Here is a 16205-nt window from a genome sequence, read left to right on the forward strand (position 1 = left end):
CTGATGATATTACAGTGTGTCATGATTGTTTTTATAGACAATCAGAACCAGCAGGGATAAGTATATAAAGGTACTTAATGTTTATTACTGTGCTGTTATCCATAACATAGAGGAATGGCGCGAAAATGAAAGAAGACCTACAGTGTGCCATGTGTTATTGTCTATAATACTTATGTCCTATTTTATAATGTTACAAATAAGTATAGTGTTGTGAACAGCATCTGTTGAAATATATGATGTCTTTTCTCATACATTCTCACTCCCGCCACCACCACCCATCTCTCTCGATTCCTGTCTCCACCAAACGCCTCTCTTATCCTCTCGTCCACCATTCACACCCATTATTAACCAACGTAAACAAAGATAGTGATGAAATGATCCGTCAGGTATTGATCATATTATTACTATAATACACCTCTGTATTAAGCACCAACAAATCAATAACATACAATGCTTCGGTATACCTGCCGACTATTTCATCTTGTTGTAAGCTGTTACGTGACATACTCACCGCAAGTTGGACCTTGTGATACAAGGACATACGGTTGTTTTACTTTAACACAGGTTGTGTGTGGTTTTGGACGCCCATGAATTCATATTAACGTGGCAATTTAAGCCTTACATTATAAACACTTAAGATTTATGTTCCTGTCATTAATGGATGGACGAAACGAATTAGGGATCGGTCCTGACGAACCACAAACTCTGTACTTTAACGATAATATTCCGACCTCTTGTCACAACAGTGACACAATGTCATTATGTATGCGACTGACCCACATTCAGTCGTATACATTGTGACATTTTGTCACTGTTGTGATAAGAAGGTCGAAATATTTTCGTTGAAGCAGAGAGTTTGTGGTTCGTCACAACCGATCCCTGATTCGTTTGAGTTAATACGGTAGTGACAGGAATATAAACCTTACATGTTTATAATGTGAGGCTTAAATTGTCACGTTAATATGAATTGATGGACGTCCAAAAACACCCATAACCTGTGTTAGCAATAAACAGCAGTATGTCCCTGTAACAAGGTCAAACTTGCAGTGCATATGTCACGTAACAGCTTACAAGATGAAATAGTTGGCAGGTTTATCGAAGTATTGTATGTTACTGATTTGTTGGTGCTTAATACTGAGGTGTATGCTAATATTAATATAATCAATACCTGACGGATCATTTCATCAATATCTTTATGTTGGTTAACTAAGCGTGGGAGTGGGGGACAGGAGGATAAGAGAGGTGTTTGGTTGATATAAACCCAGAGAGAAGGGTGGTGGTGGTGGTGGTGGGAATGAGAATGTGTAAGAAAAGACATCATATCTTTCAACAGATGCTGTTCATTATACTATACTTATTTGTAACATTATAATAAAGGACGTAACTATTACAGACAATAACACATAATACAATGTAGGTCTTCTTTCATTTTCGTTCCTTTTTCATATGTTGTGGATAACAGCACAGTAATACACATTAAATACCTTTATATACTTACACCTACTGGTTCTGATTCTCTATAAAAACAATCATGACATTGTAAGATCACCAGCTTTGGCCGTTCCACATTTGTCCAACAACATTTGCCACTGGGGTTGGGGGAGGGGATGTGGGTGTGGGGTGTTCGAACGCCTGGTCTCTCACTGGCCGCGACTCCGGCTACTAGGGGGGGAGAAATTAGTGCTTCCGAGTGTACATTAGGTTAGCACCTGTCTCCAGTCGCACCTTAACTGCTCTCTCTCTCTCTCTCTCTCTCTCTTGTACTCAAACGCGCACGCACGCACGCATGCACGCGCGCGCGCACAGACACAGACACAGACACACACACACACACACACACACACACACACACACACACACACACACTCACACACACACCGATCAAAGCATAACACCCGCTCTTGCTTCGCGAGTCGCGGGTGTAATAAACAGCTGAGGAATTGGGGCTACGAAATCCCTAAAGTCACTTAGAATACGACCCGTGTCCTTGCTGGCACAGGAGACAGTAATACCTCTCCTTGGATTTTGCCCACAGCAGGGCGAGTGATGCAAGGGAGGAGGTAGGAGACAATTTTCCTACCAAACCCTATCTCCTGCCTCTTCTGACTAACAAAGTGGTAATTGGTGGGTAAATCGTTAATGCAGAAAACCAAGCGAAGAAACAGGAGACATTTACCTTGTCTTATTATGGATGGTGCGGATAATGTGCAGGTTAAGGCTAATCCAGTAAAAACAAGGAATGAAACAGGAAGTAGTTCTTCAAGCAGATGTTGATAATGCGTCGATGAAAGATAATTAGGCTTTATCTGCTACACTCATTCTTGGTTATCTATAATTCCGATTCCTTGCTGGTCTTGAGGAGGCCTATCATCATCATCATCATTATTAATCCCTTCAGTAAAATGAAGTTAATATTTTAAACTGGCTTCCTTCGGAAAGTAATAATCAGCTCATGAAATAGCTGCTGTACTGAAGGGATGAAATACAAAAGAGCTGGTACAAACATAGTCATAAACATAATCTACTGTAACTCCTCCAGTTAGGGAAGTCCTCCTAAGCTGAATAACATCGTCAGTAAATACCATTAAGTCGCTGTCAGTGAGTATGATTTACCAACTATTGATGCTGAGCCGTTTCCCTGACAAGAAAGATATCGTATCAACTCTCATTTAACGATACATTCTGCAAATGACAACTTGAGAATCAACTGCTTTATAAATGCAAACCATGTTGATGTAAAAAAAAAAAAAAATGCATTACCCATGAGAAAAGCTAATTAGCTCAATACTATGATTATATATATATATATATATATATATATATATATATATATATATATATATATATATATATATAGAAAGAGAGAGAGAGAGAGAGAGAGAGAGAGAGAGAGTATATATACATCTATCTATCTATATACCGTATATATATATATATATATATATATATATATATATATATATATATATATATATATATATATATATATATTGCCATCGACAGACAACTTCAATCAGCTTAACAAAGAATTTTCGAACTGGAGAGGTTAGATACAGCCTTCACTGATGCCTTCACTTCTACAGCTCCTTAACTGAATAAAAATTATCTGGTGCTGTAGCAGGATTAATACGGAAAAACAAGTCATCTTAGAGATGGAGTTTAAGGTGTAATATGCATAACCAACCGCTAGGGATGAGCTGCAAACGAAACATCTATTCCTTCTCGATTTATTGTGCAATCTGAGTCTTATTTTTCCATTGTATGTTAATTGTATCCTCTTAACATCGACATGGTTTAGGTAAATAACATTCAAGTGAATATTAACCTCTTCCATGACGAATTTTCTCCCTCTCTTCTTACTACTTACCGAAAATTTTATTTAACTTAGGACTTTTCAGACTGGAGAACTGAGGTATAACCATTACACGGACGCTCTCCGAGACTGTAAAAGTAGCCTGAACATGGCAAGAAAAAATGCAATATAATGAAAGGAGGTTAACGGGCTAGATAAATAATTAAATAATTAGTGATGCAAAAATGTTAGGAAATCCTTAGTCGACGAGTCTATGGCCAGAAATGTTGTATGCCTGCCAGAATACTGATCGCTATGTCTGTGAAATATAAGCAGTCACATCCACTACACGCATCCCTGGCGCTCAACCAAGCTGACAGGCTCTCGTCCTTGGTCCATATTCATAAACTTTCCTTACCTTATATTTTGTATATGGTTGCTTATTTATGTGTTTGTCTTCATTCGTGTACTTACAAAACACTTTACAGTGAATCAGAGTGAATACTGAAGTGACAAATATACAAATATACGATCTATGATATTAGCTTGTATAAAGACTTGTCTATCGTGAATTGTACTGTTTGTACCCAAGCTTACCCTAAAGCTGCCATCTCTTGATCATGAAAGCAGAGTTGTAACAACAGATTACCACTAGAATATGGCGCCAGTCACGAAGAAGAGTTACTTAAACGATGTTAAGCAGTAGTGTGGTCTTCCCTACCACCGAACCACGTGAAAGAAGTTACAGAAGAATGAAGATCTGAGTCAAGATAAACATAGGATACTTAATAAGCTCGATCCCTGGTCTTCTCACTGGAAAAAAAAAAAAAAAGGTGCAAAAAAGTAGCAAACACACAACAGTGACAAGTTTCATGTTTTTCCTATAGCATTTGAAAGATTTATTGCATTGAGGTCAAGCAACTCCTGCGGCTTGAGGTTAGTGAAACCTACCGCTAGCTTCAGTAGTTCAAAACATCTTTCCTAAAGTTAATACAATCAGCAGTACGAGTAGACAGCTGAAATAAAACATAATATACCTCCTCCAAACGAGGAGGTAATCTAACAGCTGTGCTATTCTGCTTTACTTTGCTGTGTAACTGGGCAAAGTAATGCAAAGCCTCATAACAGTTATTATTAGTTACCTTGCCGGATGAATTAATCCTCCGGTGGTCGCGTCTTCACTCGTATTCTGTTCCAGCTGAATCCAGACGGTACTGTTCAGCTGAGAGAGTCATAGGAAAATGAGATAATTTGTCGCTAGTAACTCTCCCATGGTAACAAACCCTAGTGTTCACTTCCACCATACTCCAGATGTTTTTAGTCAGGGGTCAGTAAGTCATGGGATCTTTTGAATTCATACTGGTACCACTCATGATCAGGACAACTCCAGAATTGTACTCCAGCCAGATGCCAGACAAATTTATTCAACTGACATGGAGGAGAATACTTTTGGGGGGGCAATACACCTTCCCACCAGCGAAGTAGACGCTATATATGTTCATGAAAGGATAAAATGACAAAATTATATATTTCTTTTTGCAACTACAGTTTATTTTACAACACAAACGAGTGATATTAGAAGATTTTACTCCCCATTTCTCTTATCTTTCCAGCAATAACAAACCTTAATTACGAATAGGAACTGCCCGTAAGTATTGTGATTCAACGTCGCGCCAAATTATGAAGATCTTAATAATGGGGAGAGAGAGAGAGAGAGAGAGAGAGAGAGAGAGAGAGAGAGAATTTTGAGGTTGAGGGTAGAATTGTAAGGCAGGGTTCTGTCATGAAAGGGGTTAACGGGAATAGCTCCCAGTGAGTGGCATCGATCTGGTGAGGTCGGACGAGGATGAAAGGATTCTTTCTCTCTCTCTCTCTCTCCTATGTCATTCTTTCCTCACTACTCACATCTTCGTTTCTCCTTCTTCAGTATGCCCCTTAACCAAGTCCTACCGTATTAAATCTCTCTCTCTCTCTCTCTCTCTCTCTCTCTCTTATCGGGCTTATCGGGTTTCCTCTAAGTCTGGGGGGTCAGGAGAGAGAGAGAGAGAGAGAGAGAGAGAGAGAGAGAGAGAGAGAGACTATACCATCATGTACGAATTGAATACCGTCCTGTTGAGCGCATTTCCCCCTTAAAAATGACACTTCCTCTCTCTCCAGACCCGTACAGACTGAAGAACTATATATAAACCCAGTGAAAGGGATGAGGTGTGTGTGTGTGTGTGTGTGTGTGTGTGTGTGTGAGAGAGAGAGAGAGAGAGAGAGAGAGAGAGAGAGAGAGAGAGAGAGAGAGAGAGAGAGGAGGAATATTTATAGGAGTAAAGGACTGGAATATTTCAGGTCGAGAAGGAATGGCTGACCAAGTCACAGGAGCCAGAGATTTGGATTTTTTTTTTTCCTTTTTTTTCTTTTCAGCTCCAAGCGATTTTTCGCTGCTTAGGAGAATTTTCGAATCGGAGGGGGTATATACATTTCTTCTTAAGTGGAATAAAATCGCCTTAATACAGTAAGAAATATAAGAGTGAGACTTGGAAAATAGGACATGGACTCAGTACCTCCCGGGTATGGTCGACCTTAGTCTCTCTCTCTCTCTCTCTCTCTCTCTCTCTCTCTCTCTCTCTCTCTCTCTCTCATCTGAACAAAATATCCGGCGTTAACTGGAACAGAATGATGGAGGTGTACCGAGCCTGGCAGTGCTAATGAAAACATACGTTCAGGTAACTGGAATACAACAGTAGAGTTGTATTTCCGACGCTGAGAGTGTTAAATGCCTACATAGTGAGAGATTGTTCCTAAGGCATATTCTAATTGGCTTTGGAGATTTTAATAACACCCCTTCCTTATGTATAACATCTCCGTAGCATAATACGTACTGATAATACAAACTCTGTCGGCACTGAAATTACATAAGTAGCAATCCATCCATTTATCTACTGCCAAATGCCTTAATCCCGTTGAGGGTAACCACAAGCAAATCGCCTCCATGTTGCCCTGTCCTCTGCCATTTGGCTGCCCTTCCTCCGGTTCACACCCCACTCTCATATCTCTCCACTCCATCCCTTCATCTCACCCTCTTCTCCTCCCCCTCCTCCTCACTCACATAGCACTCTTCTGATCATTCTCTCATTCAAATGATGGCACAATATGCGACCTACATGGCTAAGGAAAACGTGTAAAGATGCATCCTTTGTCACCTAAAATACAATTCTTTGTTTTTCGATTAACCATTACGTTGATGGACGAATCTCTCTCTCTCTCTCTCTCTCTCTCTCTCTCTCTCTCTCTCTCTCTCTCTCTCTCTCTCTCTCTGAGGCTGTTCCTACCAGACGATCGTACTCTATTTAAAAGAACCTACCAATAATGAAGGGGATAATGAAGACCATCAACGCCTCCCAGTTCATGAAGCCTATTCCAAGCTGAAGAAAACCGTCAAAGAGATGGCATGAGCGAAAGAAAATTGACGTCCTCGGGAAATAGGGTTATTATGATGATCAGGATCATGAGATCATGATCATGGAGATGATGATGATGATTTTTTAAAATAAAAGAACAGAGGAAGGAAAAACAAATGAAAAAAAAAAATCTATACGTCAGACTACTGGCGTCCTCCATTCATAAAACATCGGTAACAGTTGGACCTGAACAGCTGTAGGTTGAAGTTTGGGGGGAAATAACCCCGGGGAAGCAAGTTCCAGAGAGATGCAGTTCTGGGAATAAAAGAATTCTGATAGGCAGAAGTTCTGCAATATGGCTCAGTAACATTCCAGTCATGAGTGCTACCAGATGCCCGTGTAGCACGAGGGAAGGCATGGAAAGGTGGCACCATGAACGCAACTTCTTCTGAGCATTTGCCATAAAAATATCTGCAAAATAATGCAAGGGAGGCAGCATTCCTTCTTACTTGTAGGGGAAGTAGTTTATTTATAATAGCAGAGTTATTAATCCAAACAGCTTTGTTCTGACTTTTGTCTAGTTGTTTCAGTGCAACCTCTCCACATCCATTCCACAAAGGTGAGCAATATTCAAGCTTAGAGCGCACTTGAGTCTTATAAATAGCTAACTGCTCGTCAGTGAAGAACTTACGGACGCTGTACAACAATCCAAGTTTCTTTGAGGCGGTTTTAGCAAGTGATCTGACATGAGAGGTCCAGCTGAGGGCATTGTTAAGTAAGACACCGAGAATTTCAATACTTTTGGGGATGGGAATATTAGTAGTACTGAAAGTAATATACGAATCTGGCAATATCTGTCTATTAGTAAACAGTATATATTTAGTTTTACTAGCATTAAATGAGACAAGGTTGTTTTGTCCCCATTCACTAATCATAGATAAGTCTTAATTTATGGAGACGGCTGTACTGAGTTGTGAGTTAAAGGTATTAGACTTTGTAAATGGGTGTCTGAGTATGAATGAATGTGAAATGTTGAGTCATCCGCATATGAATGGATGGAATTGTGGGTGACAGACAAGAGATCATTAATATGAACCAGGAATGATGATGATGATGATGATGATGGCGATAATAATCCACCTGTGATTTGCCGGAGACCAAACTGAAGTCAGCCAGATGAGTCAAGCAATATTCCACAACACCTAACCAGGGAAGGCTTGTCTCACCTCGTCTCATTCATGATACCAAAGTACATGCATGTGCAAAAAGTTCAGCGACAGTCCTCTGCCACCACTGTGTCCTGCCTTCCATATATCTAAATCTTCCCTGAGGGACTGAGAGTGTCCTTCCTTCTCACACTGTTTTGTTGTTTGCTTCATACAGCTATCTCACAACAATACTTCATATAACGCTGTCTATCACCACAGCCGGCAGAGAGGTATCGACAAAATTTTACTCATGAATGCATCTCGTCCAAGCTGTTGGCCTGTTGGCCTGAAGGGAAGAAACAGCCCCCTGGCACTCGGGCGAGTAGTGCTGTTAATGTCACCACACGGACATTCGATAATATCAGTATGATGAAAGAAGCCTGTTGTGTGACAGGAAATATCAGCAAACATTAATCAGCCTGTGATGTTCTGGTCATCGAACTCTGGACCATCAGATGACAGTCAGACTGCATTCCTCGACACCATGATAGGAAAAGTTGTCGCAACTACTCTCATACCTGTAGTGGAATGCTGACTCATTTGAGGTTGATGCTACTGATGATGATGAAAAGTAGGAGGAGATGATGATGATGATGATGATGATGATGATGATGACGATGATGATGATGACGATGATGATGATGATGATGATGATGATGATGACGTTGATGATAATGATGATGACGTTGATGATAATGATGATGGCGATGATGATGATGATTATTATTATTATTATTTTGTTGTTGTTGTTGTTGTTGGTGGTGGTGTTGCTGCTGAAGATGACGATGACAATAACGATGTCGATGTCCATGCTTATATTAATGGTGATGACGCTGACGATGGAGTCCATGATGGTAAGGCTGACAATGATAATGGCGAAGACAATGACGGTAACGAAATTATTATTAATGGTGATGCTGACGATGACAACACTTACGAAAAATCTGATGCTTGTATTTCAGGTTGCGTGGGGCTACAAGGGAACGGGCGCTGTTCTGACGGTGGCCACCCAAGTGATCACCAACAACAGACGCATCACCATCCAGCGGGAGCAGCGGTCCACCTGGGTCCTCACCATCACAGACATCACCATGAAGGACGAGGGATGGTACTGGTGCCAGGTTAATACCACGCCACCCAGGTCCATCAATGGGTACCTCGCTGTTGTCGGTGAGTCTATTGTTAATCTGATTCTGCCCCACTGACTACGATGACGTCATTTCAATTTTCGCCAGCGCCATGAAAGACGAGGTACTTTGTCTGGTTAACTCTGTATCGCCCAGGCCAATCAAAGGGTACCTTGCTGTTGTGGGTGAGTACAGTATTAGCCCTTATCATCTCTACAATGCATACACAATACGCTGACGTCTGTTAATTCCCGCAACCACTATTAAGGACAAGGGATGGTATCAGGTGAATACTTCGTTGCCCGGTCGATCAACAGGTACTTCACTATTTTCGGCGAGTTTGTTAAATCCTTTCATTTCGGTGCCTGACTTTCGTTCCTTCCTTTCCTTTTTTCCTTTTTCTTCCCTTCACCATGAAGGACAACGGACTGGTACCGATCAGGTCAACGCATCGCCACCCAGATCCATCACGTGGCGCCTTACTGTTGTCGGTGAGTTTCAGCCTCTTCGATTTTATGTTTTATTCCTGATGCCTCCGTAAAAGAGGAGGCCGTGTACAAACATCAAGCCGTGTACAAACGTCAAGTCAACACTATGCCGCCAAGGTTCATTAAAGGTGCTTAGCTTTTGTGGGCACGTCTATAGATAATTTTTCTTTCACTAGGTTGATGTACTTATTTTCCTGCTGTCACCATCATCGACGACTGCTGGTGATGGTCTCACGTCAGCACTACGCCACTCACGCCAATAAACACTCCCGGGATCCAGTACTCACTCTTGTCTCAATAAAATCGTCTGGCGTTGGCTGGAATACACCACTATGAATTACACAATCAAGACTGAATTAATAGTACTATTGTTCACACTCCCAGGCTCCTATTACCCATTACTATACTCTGGTGTCAGTTGAGCAGAAAACTAGAACTGTCTCAATCATTAAAGGGTTAAGGAGTACCTCGCTGTTATGGGTGAGTCCGATGTTTGCTGCCCTGTGTCTCATATTTTCTGTCTTGCTCCTGAGGAAGGGGGAAAAAGTACTGTAAGAGGATTTCCTTCTGAAGTTTCTTCCCTCTTGTCCCTCGTATTTTTCACATGAAGGAGAGGCTAAAGTTACGATTCTCTCTCTCTCTCTCTCTCTCTCTCTCAACCCTTCGTTAGTCAGGTGGAGTGTTTTGGCAACCCAAATTTTTTTAAAAGCTCGTATTTCCTAGCCGGTATTTCGAGTATTTCTGTCCGTTCCAGTAATCTCCTGATTCAGTGAGGGGAGGGAGCATGTGGATTGGTTTAGTCATGCTTCTGCTGTACTGAGAGAAAGGGGCACTTTTCCCCCACCTGGGGTGTCCAGTCACCCCATCAAACTAACCATTTAGATCATATTGTGATATAGACTGTTTTTTTTATCTTATTTTTGCATATTGTTTTTCATTATACTGAGTTTAAAAATCACAAAATATATTTTCCTGTGCATGTTTACCTGACAAATGAGATATGAGTTCATTTGTTATTTTTTTACTGATATTATAATATATTGTATTTTGTTGTTATAAATTAATCAACACAACTACAAGGCATTCAATCTTTTCATTAGTGATTGCAGAGACATGCTGAAGCGGCAGTATGACTATATTTTACATGTTAGCAACACTACATGTATTTTTGTATTGGGGTGTTGTAACACCCCACCGGACTAACCACGTTTGAATACCCCACAGGACTAACGAAGGGTTAAACACACACACACACACACACACACACACACACACACACACACACACACACACTATTACACACACACTATTGTGTGGTAGGGTGTAGTTCAAACGTTAATTTACTTTACAACCATATTTTCCAACAAGACATTACAATGCAAAATATGAAATACTTTCAATCCATCTGTAAATACAGTAAGAGTTTTACGATGGATGGATGGATCATGGTCCTTCGCTCATTATTAGTTACGTTCTGAGATACTGTGGAAGTAGACGGCTTCCTGCCGTAACTGCCCACATATATTTTGTATCATCATTGTTATGGTACTTGTCCTCTATGTTAATGAGTACCGGTATGCTGTTAACCTCTTAATGCCCAGGGTACCACAGACTGGACGAAATGGAACAAATGCAAGGTTAAAGAAAAAGTGGCACAGTGCTACACTCGTGCCCACCAGTGGGCCTAAGGACAGAATATTCGTCTTTGTCCTGTAGCCGTGACCTTCAGTCGATTACTCTCAAAATTAACCTGCTTCATTCTTGCCTGAACTTTAATTCCTCAACCAAGTTTGGTCCGAATCAGATCAAAACTGTACGAGTTGACCTTCTCCCCTGAACTTGACCTTTGATGTTTTACTGTTACCTGGTCCCTTGACCTAATCTTCTCAAAATCAAGTCTTTTTATCTCCGTCTCACCCTGAATCCTTCCACACTGTTCGAAGGAAATCGGATAAAACTGTTTAAGTTGAGCGTCATGTGACCTCGACCTTAGACATACTGCTCGAAAAAAGAGTAGGTCAACCCTGTGGCTGATCCTACGCCTTACCATCAAGTTTGGTTAAAATCATATCAACATCGATGTAATAATTTTGTTCACACACACACACACACACACACACACACACACACACACACAGGTCGAACTAAGGTCTAGTCTTTTACTTTTGACTGATATCAAAATCGAATCCCTTCGTTTTTGCATTGCCCTCAACGTTTCCACTAAATTTTGTCTAAATTGGATTAAAGATGGTTAGAAATTGATTTTCCTTAATCAAAATTTGACCTAGCCCTGTGACCTTGACCTCTGGCCTTTTGATCTCAAAACCTAAAATCAACCCTTTTGACTGTCCCCCTCCCTTCCTACGAAATTCTATTAAAATCGGAAAAAAAAAAAAAAAATTCTACCCTCTCCTCCCACATGGGTTACATGTCAAGCAAAACATAACACCTGCTCTTGCTTCCCGAACGCAAGTGCAATAAGGACGGGACCTTAAAGGTTTGAATTATAGCTTTTGTGACTATAAGACTGCGAGTGAAAGCAGGTACGGTATGCACGTTCCCGCAATATCTCGCATGCGGTGATCCTGGACGAACCGGGGTTAATACTTAGCCATCATCTGGGGTAACCCAAAACTAGAAAACTAGTTGATCTACTCGACCATACTTAATTCAAATCAGTTTCTCAATGCCGGCGCTATATCCTTTCATTATGAGGAAACCCTGGGCAAGCAGGTATCATCAATGTGCGTTCAGTAACTCGGCACGTAATTGCTACCAGCCAACGGCCATACCACGTTGAGTACACCGCTTCCCGTCCGATCAGCGAAGTTAAGCAACGTTGGGTCTGGTTAGTACTTGGATGGGTGACCGCCTGGGAACACCAGATGCTGTTGGCATCCCTACGTGTCAAGTGGGGTTGGTGGAGGATTGGTGCCCCTCCCTGTAAAACAATTAACTCTAAGCCCTTGGCCACCCCGTCTGGGATACATGGCGTCTGGCAATGAATGAATGAATGAGTGTAGAAGCGGAAGTATGGAAAAGTACTTTATTATTCACTGTCTGTTAGATAACGGTGGTACACATGGCCTTTCATCTCTTCACTGCGATGACTCTATAAATTCTTGATATTAACCTTAGGAATGACTGTTCAGACTGGACGGGTTAGATACTAGTGCGCTTTGTAGTAATGAATAAATTCGTCTGTTGGCATAAAGAATAAAACAAAATCTGCGTCACTGGGCTTTGTTCGAATGGCGTATTATTTTATCCTAGCTTCCCCAGACGATTTTACTCAGATTCGGAAAGGTTTCTCGTATATGAAGATTAATAATCACTGGATATGACCTACGCTGTTCGAAAACTTGTTCCGTCACTGAATAAAGTCGTCTGAAGATAGGAAAAATGAAATATAACTAGAGGCCTCCCCAAAGGAGGGAATCACAGCAGCCGCAAGCCGATACATATATAGCGAGGCTCGGAATATGACCTTGACCTTGACCTACTTTCACTAATTTCGAACTCGTCCGAGATTTTCATCCCTACTACACACCTGTAAAATTTTTTGATGATATCTTGAGCGTTTGCGAAGTTATCGCGCTAACAGACACACAGACAGACAGACAAACTGAAAACAATACCATCTTCGCTATCAAAGCTGGTAAAGACGTATGCACACTGTATTGGTTAACAGCTCCATTACCGTTCCTTATCCCCTGCTACAATAGTAACAACAAAGGCATGGTCGTCATCACCATAGTAACAACATCCATAAGTTTCCAAAAGCCTGCGCCCGCAGACAGAACCAAAACTTTTCACATAACGGGTATTTTATGTCAAAGGGAAGGATTTTGCCTTTACATTGTGAGGCTCCTGCGACTCGCTTTCCCCTACACAAAACCACCTGGCGTCAGTTGGAATAAAGTTCAGTGCTCGTCCCAACCATGCAAGGGGTAATTACTTCTTATCGTCCTTTACAACAATAACACATGGACAATATTATCACAGTAACAATGTCTTTAAGTTGGCTGGCGTCCACATAGCAAACGAAAACTTTTGTACAACGCGCATTTTATGATGTGAACGATACCTATATGAGCAAGGTTACCACACAAACTGAATATAATGATGAAAACCAACACTGAGAAGCGTTCTTTAAAGAAGGGAGTTTCGGTTTGCATTATTACCCCATACTCAACCTATAAGATATAAATGGCATCGTCCCATACTGCGCACTTTCACTTCACCTTAAATTGCCATATCTCCATTTTGAACGCGGAGCTGTAACACGACATTAACACTGGAAGAGAGCGCGTTCACAAAAAATAATAATAAAAAAAAGTGTTTCAGAGAGGTTGTGAAGTACCCGGTACGAAAATCAACAGCAAAAAGGAAAAATACGCAATGAAGTTAAGCTTGACACACTATAGTATGCTAATTAAGTGTATAATAATATAACAGCCAACACTAAACAGTTATGAAAAAAAAAAAAAAACGTAAAAAGAAAGTGATTCACCAAGAATGAAACCACTGATACAACACTCTGATATATAAACATATTAAACGATATTCCAAGTGTAAGCCCCACGAAGACCGGGGATGCCCACCCTTTAACCCCTTAACCGCGGGGCGTCACTTTCGTGACGCTCGGCTACAATGGATCATACCGCGGGGCGTCACTTTTGTGATTCTGTGTTATTTTGAATTATCCCGGGCTCTCAAGTGGTGGCTTGTATCATATATCAGTACTGCCAATGTCCAACACTAGTCAGCACTCCAAATCTCATCTGTACTCCCATCCATTGTTGACATTTTAGCTATTTTAACCCCTTCCTGACTCCCCTCCCTACCTGCCCTCCATTACCCTCTCCTCTCACCTCCCACGCCGCGCTGCGCTAAGGAAATTTCCCCCTTCTCTTTCCACAGATTTCATCCATTGAAATAAGCCCTATGCCCTATATTTTTACCCAATAATATTTACCAAAAAAAAAAAGGTAAGTGATAGTGTTATACTCCAGAAATTGCCTAATTATCACCTGACAACACCTCACATGCATTCATTCGCTACATTACCACGGTAATTTCCCCTTTGATTTATGCCTTGTAATCGATGTCTGTAATAAAAATATATATCAGAAAGGAAGGGAGAATCCTAATTGACATTTACAGTCACCTGGAACTACCTATTTCTATATTTATTGCCGAGATTTTCTACCTATAAAAAATTAGCATGTAAGTTAGCAGCAGTAAGCCTAAAGTGTCATTGTCAACCCTTCTCTTCTCAGATAATTTACCCCCTTCTTGACTCCCCTCCCTACTTGCCCTCCATTACCCTCTCCTCTCACCTCTCACGCCGCTGCGCTACGGAAATTTCCCTCTTCTTTTTCCACAGATTTCATCCATTGAAATAAGCCCTATGCCCAATATTTTTACCCAATAATATATACCAAAAAAAAAACAGGTAAGTGATAGTGTTATACTCCTGAAATTGCCCAATTATCACCTGACAAAACCTCACGTGCATTCATTCGCTACATTACCACGGTAATTTCCCCTTTGATTTATGCCTTGTAATCGATGTCTGTAATAAAAATATATATCAGAAAGGAAGGAGAATCCTAATTGACATTTACATTCACCTGGAAGTACCTATTTCTTTATTTATTGCCGAGATTTTCTACCTATAAAAAATTAGCCTGTAAGTTAGCAGCAGTCAGCCTAAAGTGTCATTGTCAACCCTTCCCTTCTCAGATAAGCCGCGGCATTTAGTTCCTTGTCCTCCACTGCAGAGACAACATGTCGCACTCGCGCCCCGCCATTCCTGCCGCTTCTGCGCCCATTGCAAAGGGCCCCGTGATCTCTACCCCCAAGAAAAGTGTTGAGGCAAGCAGGAAAGGCCTCAGTGACTCTGCAGTGGCACGAGAACTTGCTGAATTGTCGATGATAATAATGGACAGCGATTTTGACGATTCCGGTGAATCGTGTGATGAGCCGGGTGAACTTATAGCGCCAGAAACAGCGACAACAAGTGCTCCTACCAGTGAATCTGTGTGTAGCTCCAAGGGAAAGGAGCCTTTAGTGCAGGAAGGAAAAGAATTTGGGAAGGGAGTGAAAAGGCGGCGTGTTAGCCCCAGAACAATGCCCCCACGTGACCCAGCCCGCCATGAGTCACGAGATCATTCACCTTCCCATTCCCCAAGCCCCGCTTTACTCATCTCGTCATCATCGTCGGCTGAGTTATCTCCGGAGTCTTCGTCGTCGGAGTCACCACCAGCATCAACAGTGAAGGCCGGCCGTAGAGGTAGAGGTAGATCTAAGAGAGTGAGAAGTAGTGTAGCTAGTAGGGTAAGGGCTGCTAGTGCTGTACGGCAACCTAGGGTCAGTGCGAGTGACCTTGACCGTGATAAGCCTCCCTCTCAGCCAACCTCCACCACCACCACCACCACCATCCCTCCACCGCCACGCCAGGGAATCCTGGACGCCTTCGCGTGGACAAAAGGGTCAGATTTTGTCCCCAAAAACCTGGTTTTCGATGAGAGCTCGTCAGGAGTTCAGCCTGCCTTCACTATGGACGAAAATGCTGAGTGTGTTGACTACCTTTTGGCCTTCCTAGATGACGAAGTCATGCAGCACATATGTGATGAGACTAACAGGTTCGAATCACAACGTGCTGCTAGTGGTACAGGTGCAGCCAAGATGCAACA

General features: G+C 41.6%; 1 protein-coding gene and 1 non-coding gene across 2 annotated transcripts in view; both read left to right on the forward strand.

Moving 5' to 3' along the window:
- The window catches only part of LOC145396565 (hemicentin-2-like), a 198385-nt gene that overhangs the window by 118076 nt on the left and 64104 nt on the right, over positions 1 to 16205 (forward strand). The window contains exon 10 of the mRNA XM_080269940.1: positions 8852 to 9059. Within this exon, the coding sequence (XP_080126066.1) occupies positions 8852 to 9059 (208 nt within the window). The remainder of the gene's footprint in view (positions 1 to 8851; positions 9060 to 16205) is intronic.
- LOC145396640 (5S ribosomal RNA) lies at positions 12283 to 12401 on the forward strand. Its single transcript, XR_013896801.1, has one exon. It is a non-coding gene; the product is annotated as a 5S ribosomal RNA (ribosomal RNA).

This window comes from Coenobita brevimanus, chromosome 38 (genome assembly GCF_032717465.1).
Source record: "Coenobita brevimanus isolate Jiangsu-jjx chromosome 38, ASM3271746v2, whole genome shotgun sequence".
NCBI classification, from domain to species: Eukaryota; Metazoa; Arthropoda; class Malacostraca; order Decapoda; family Coenobitidae; genus Coenobita; species Coenobita brevimanus.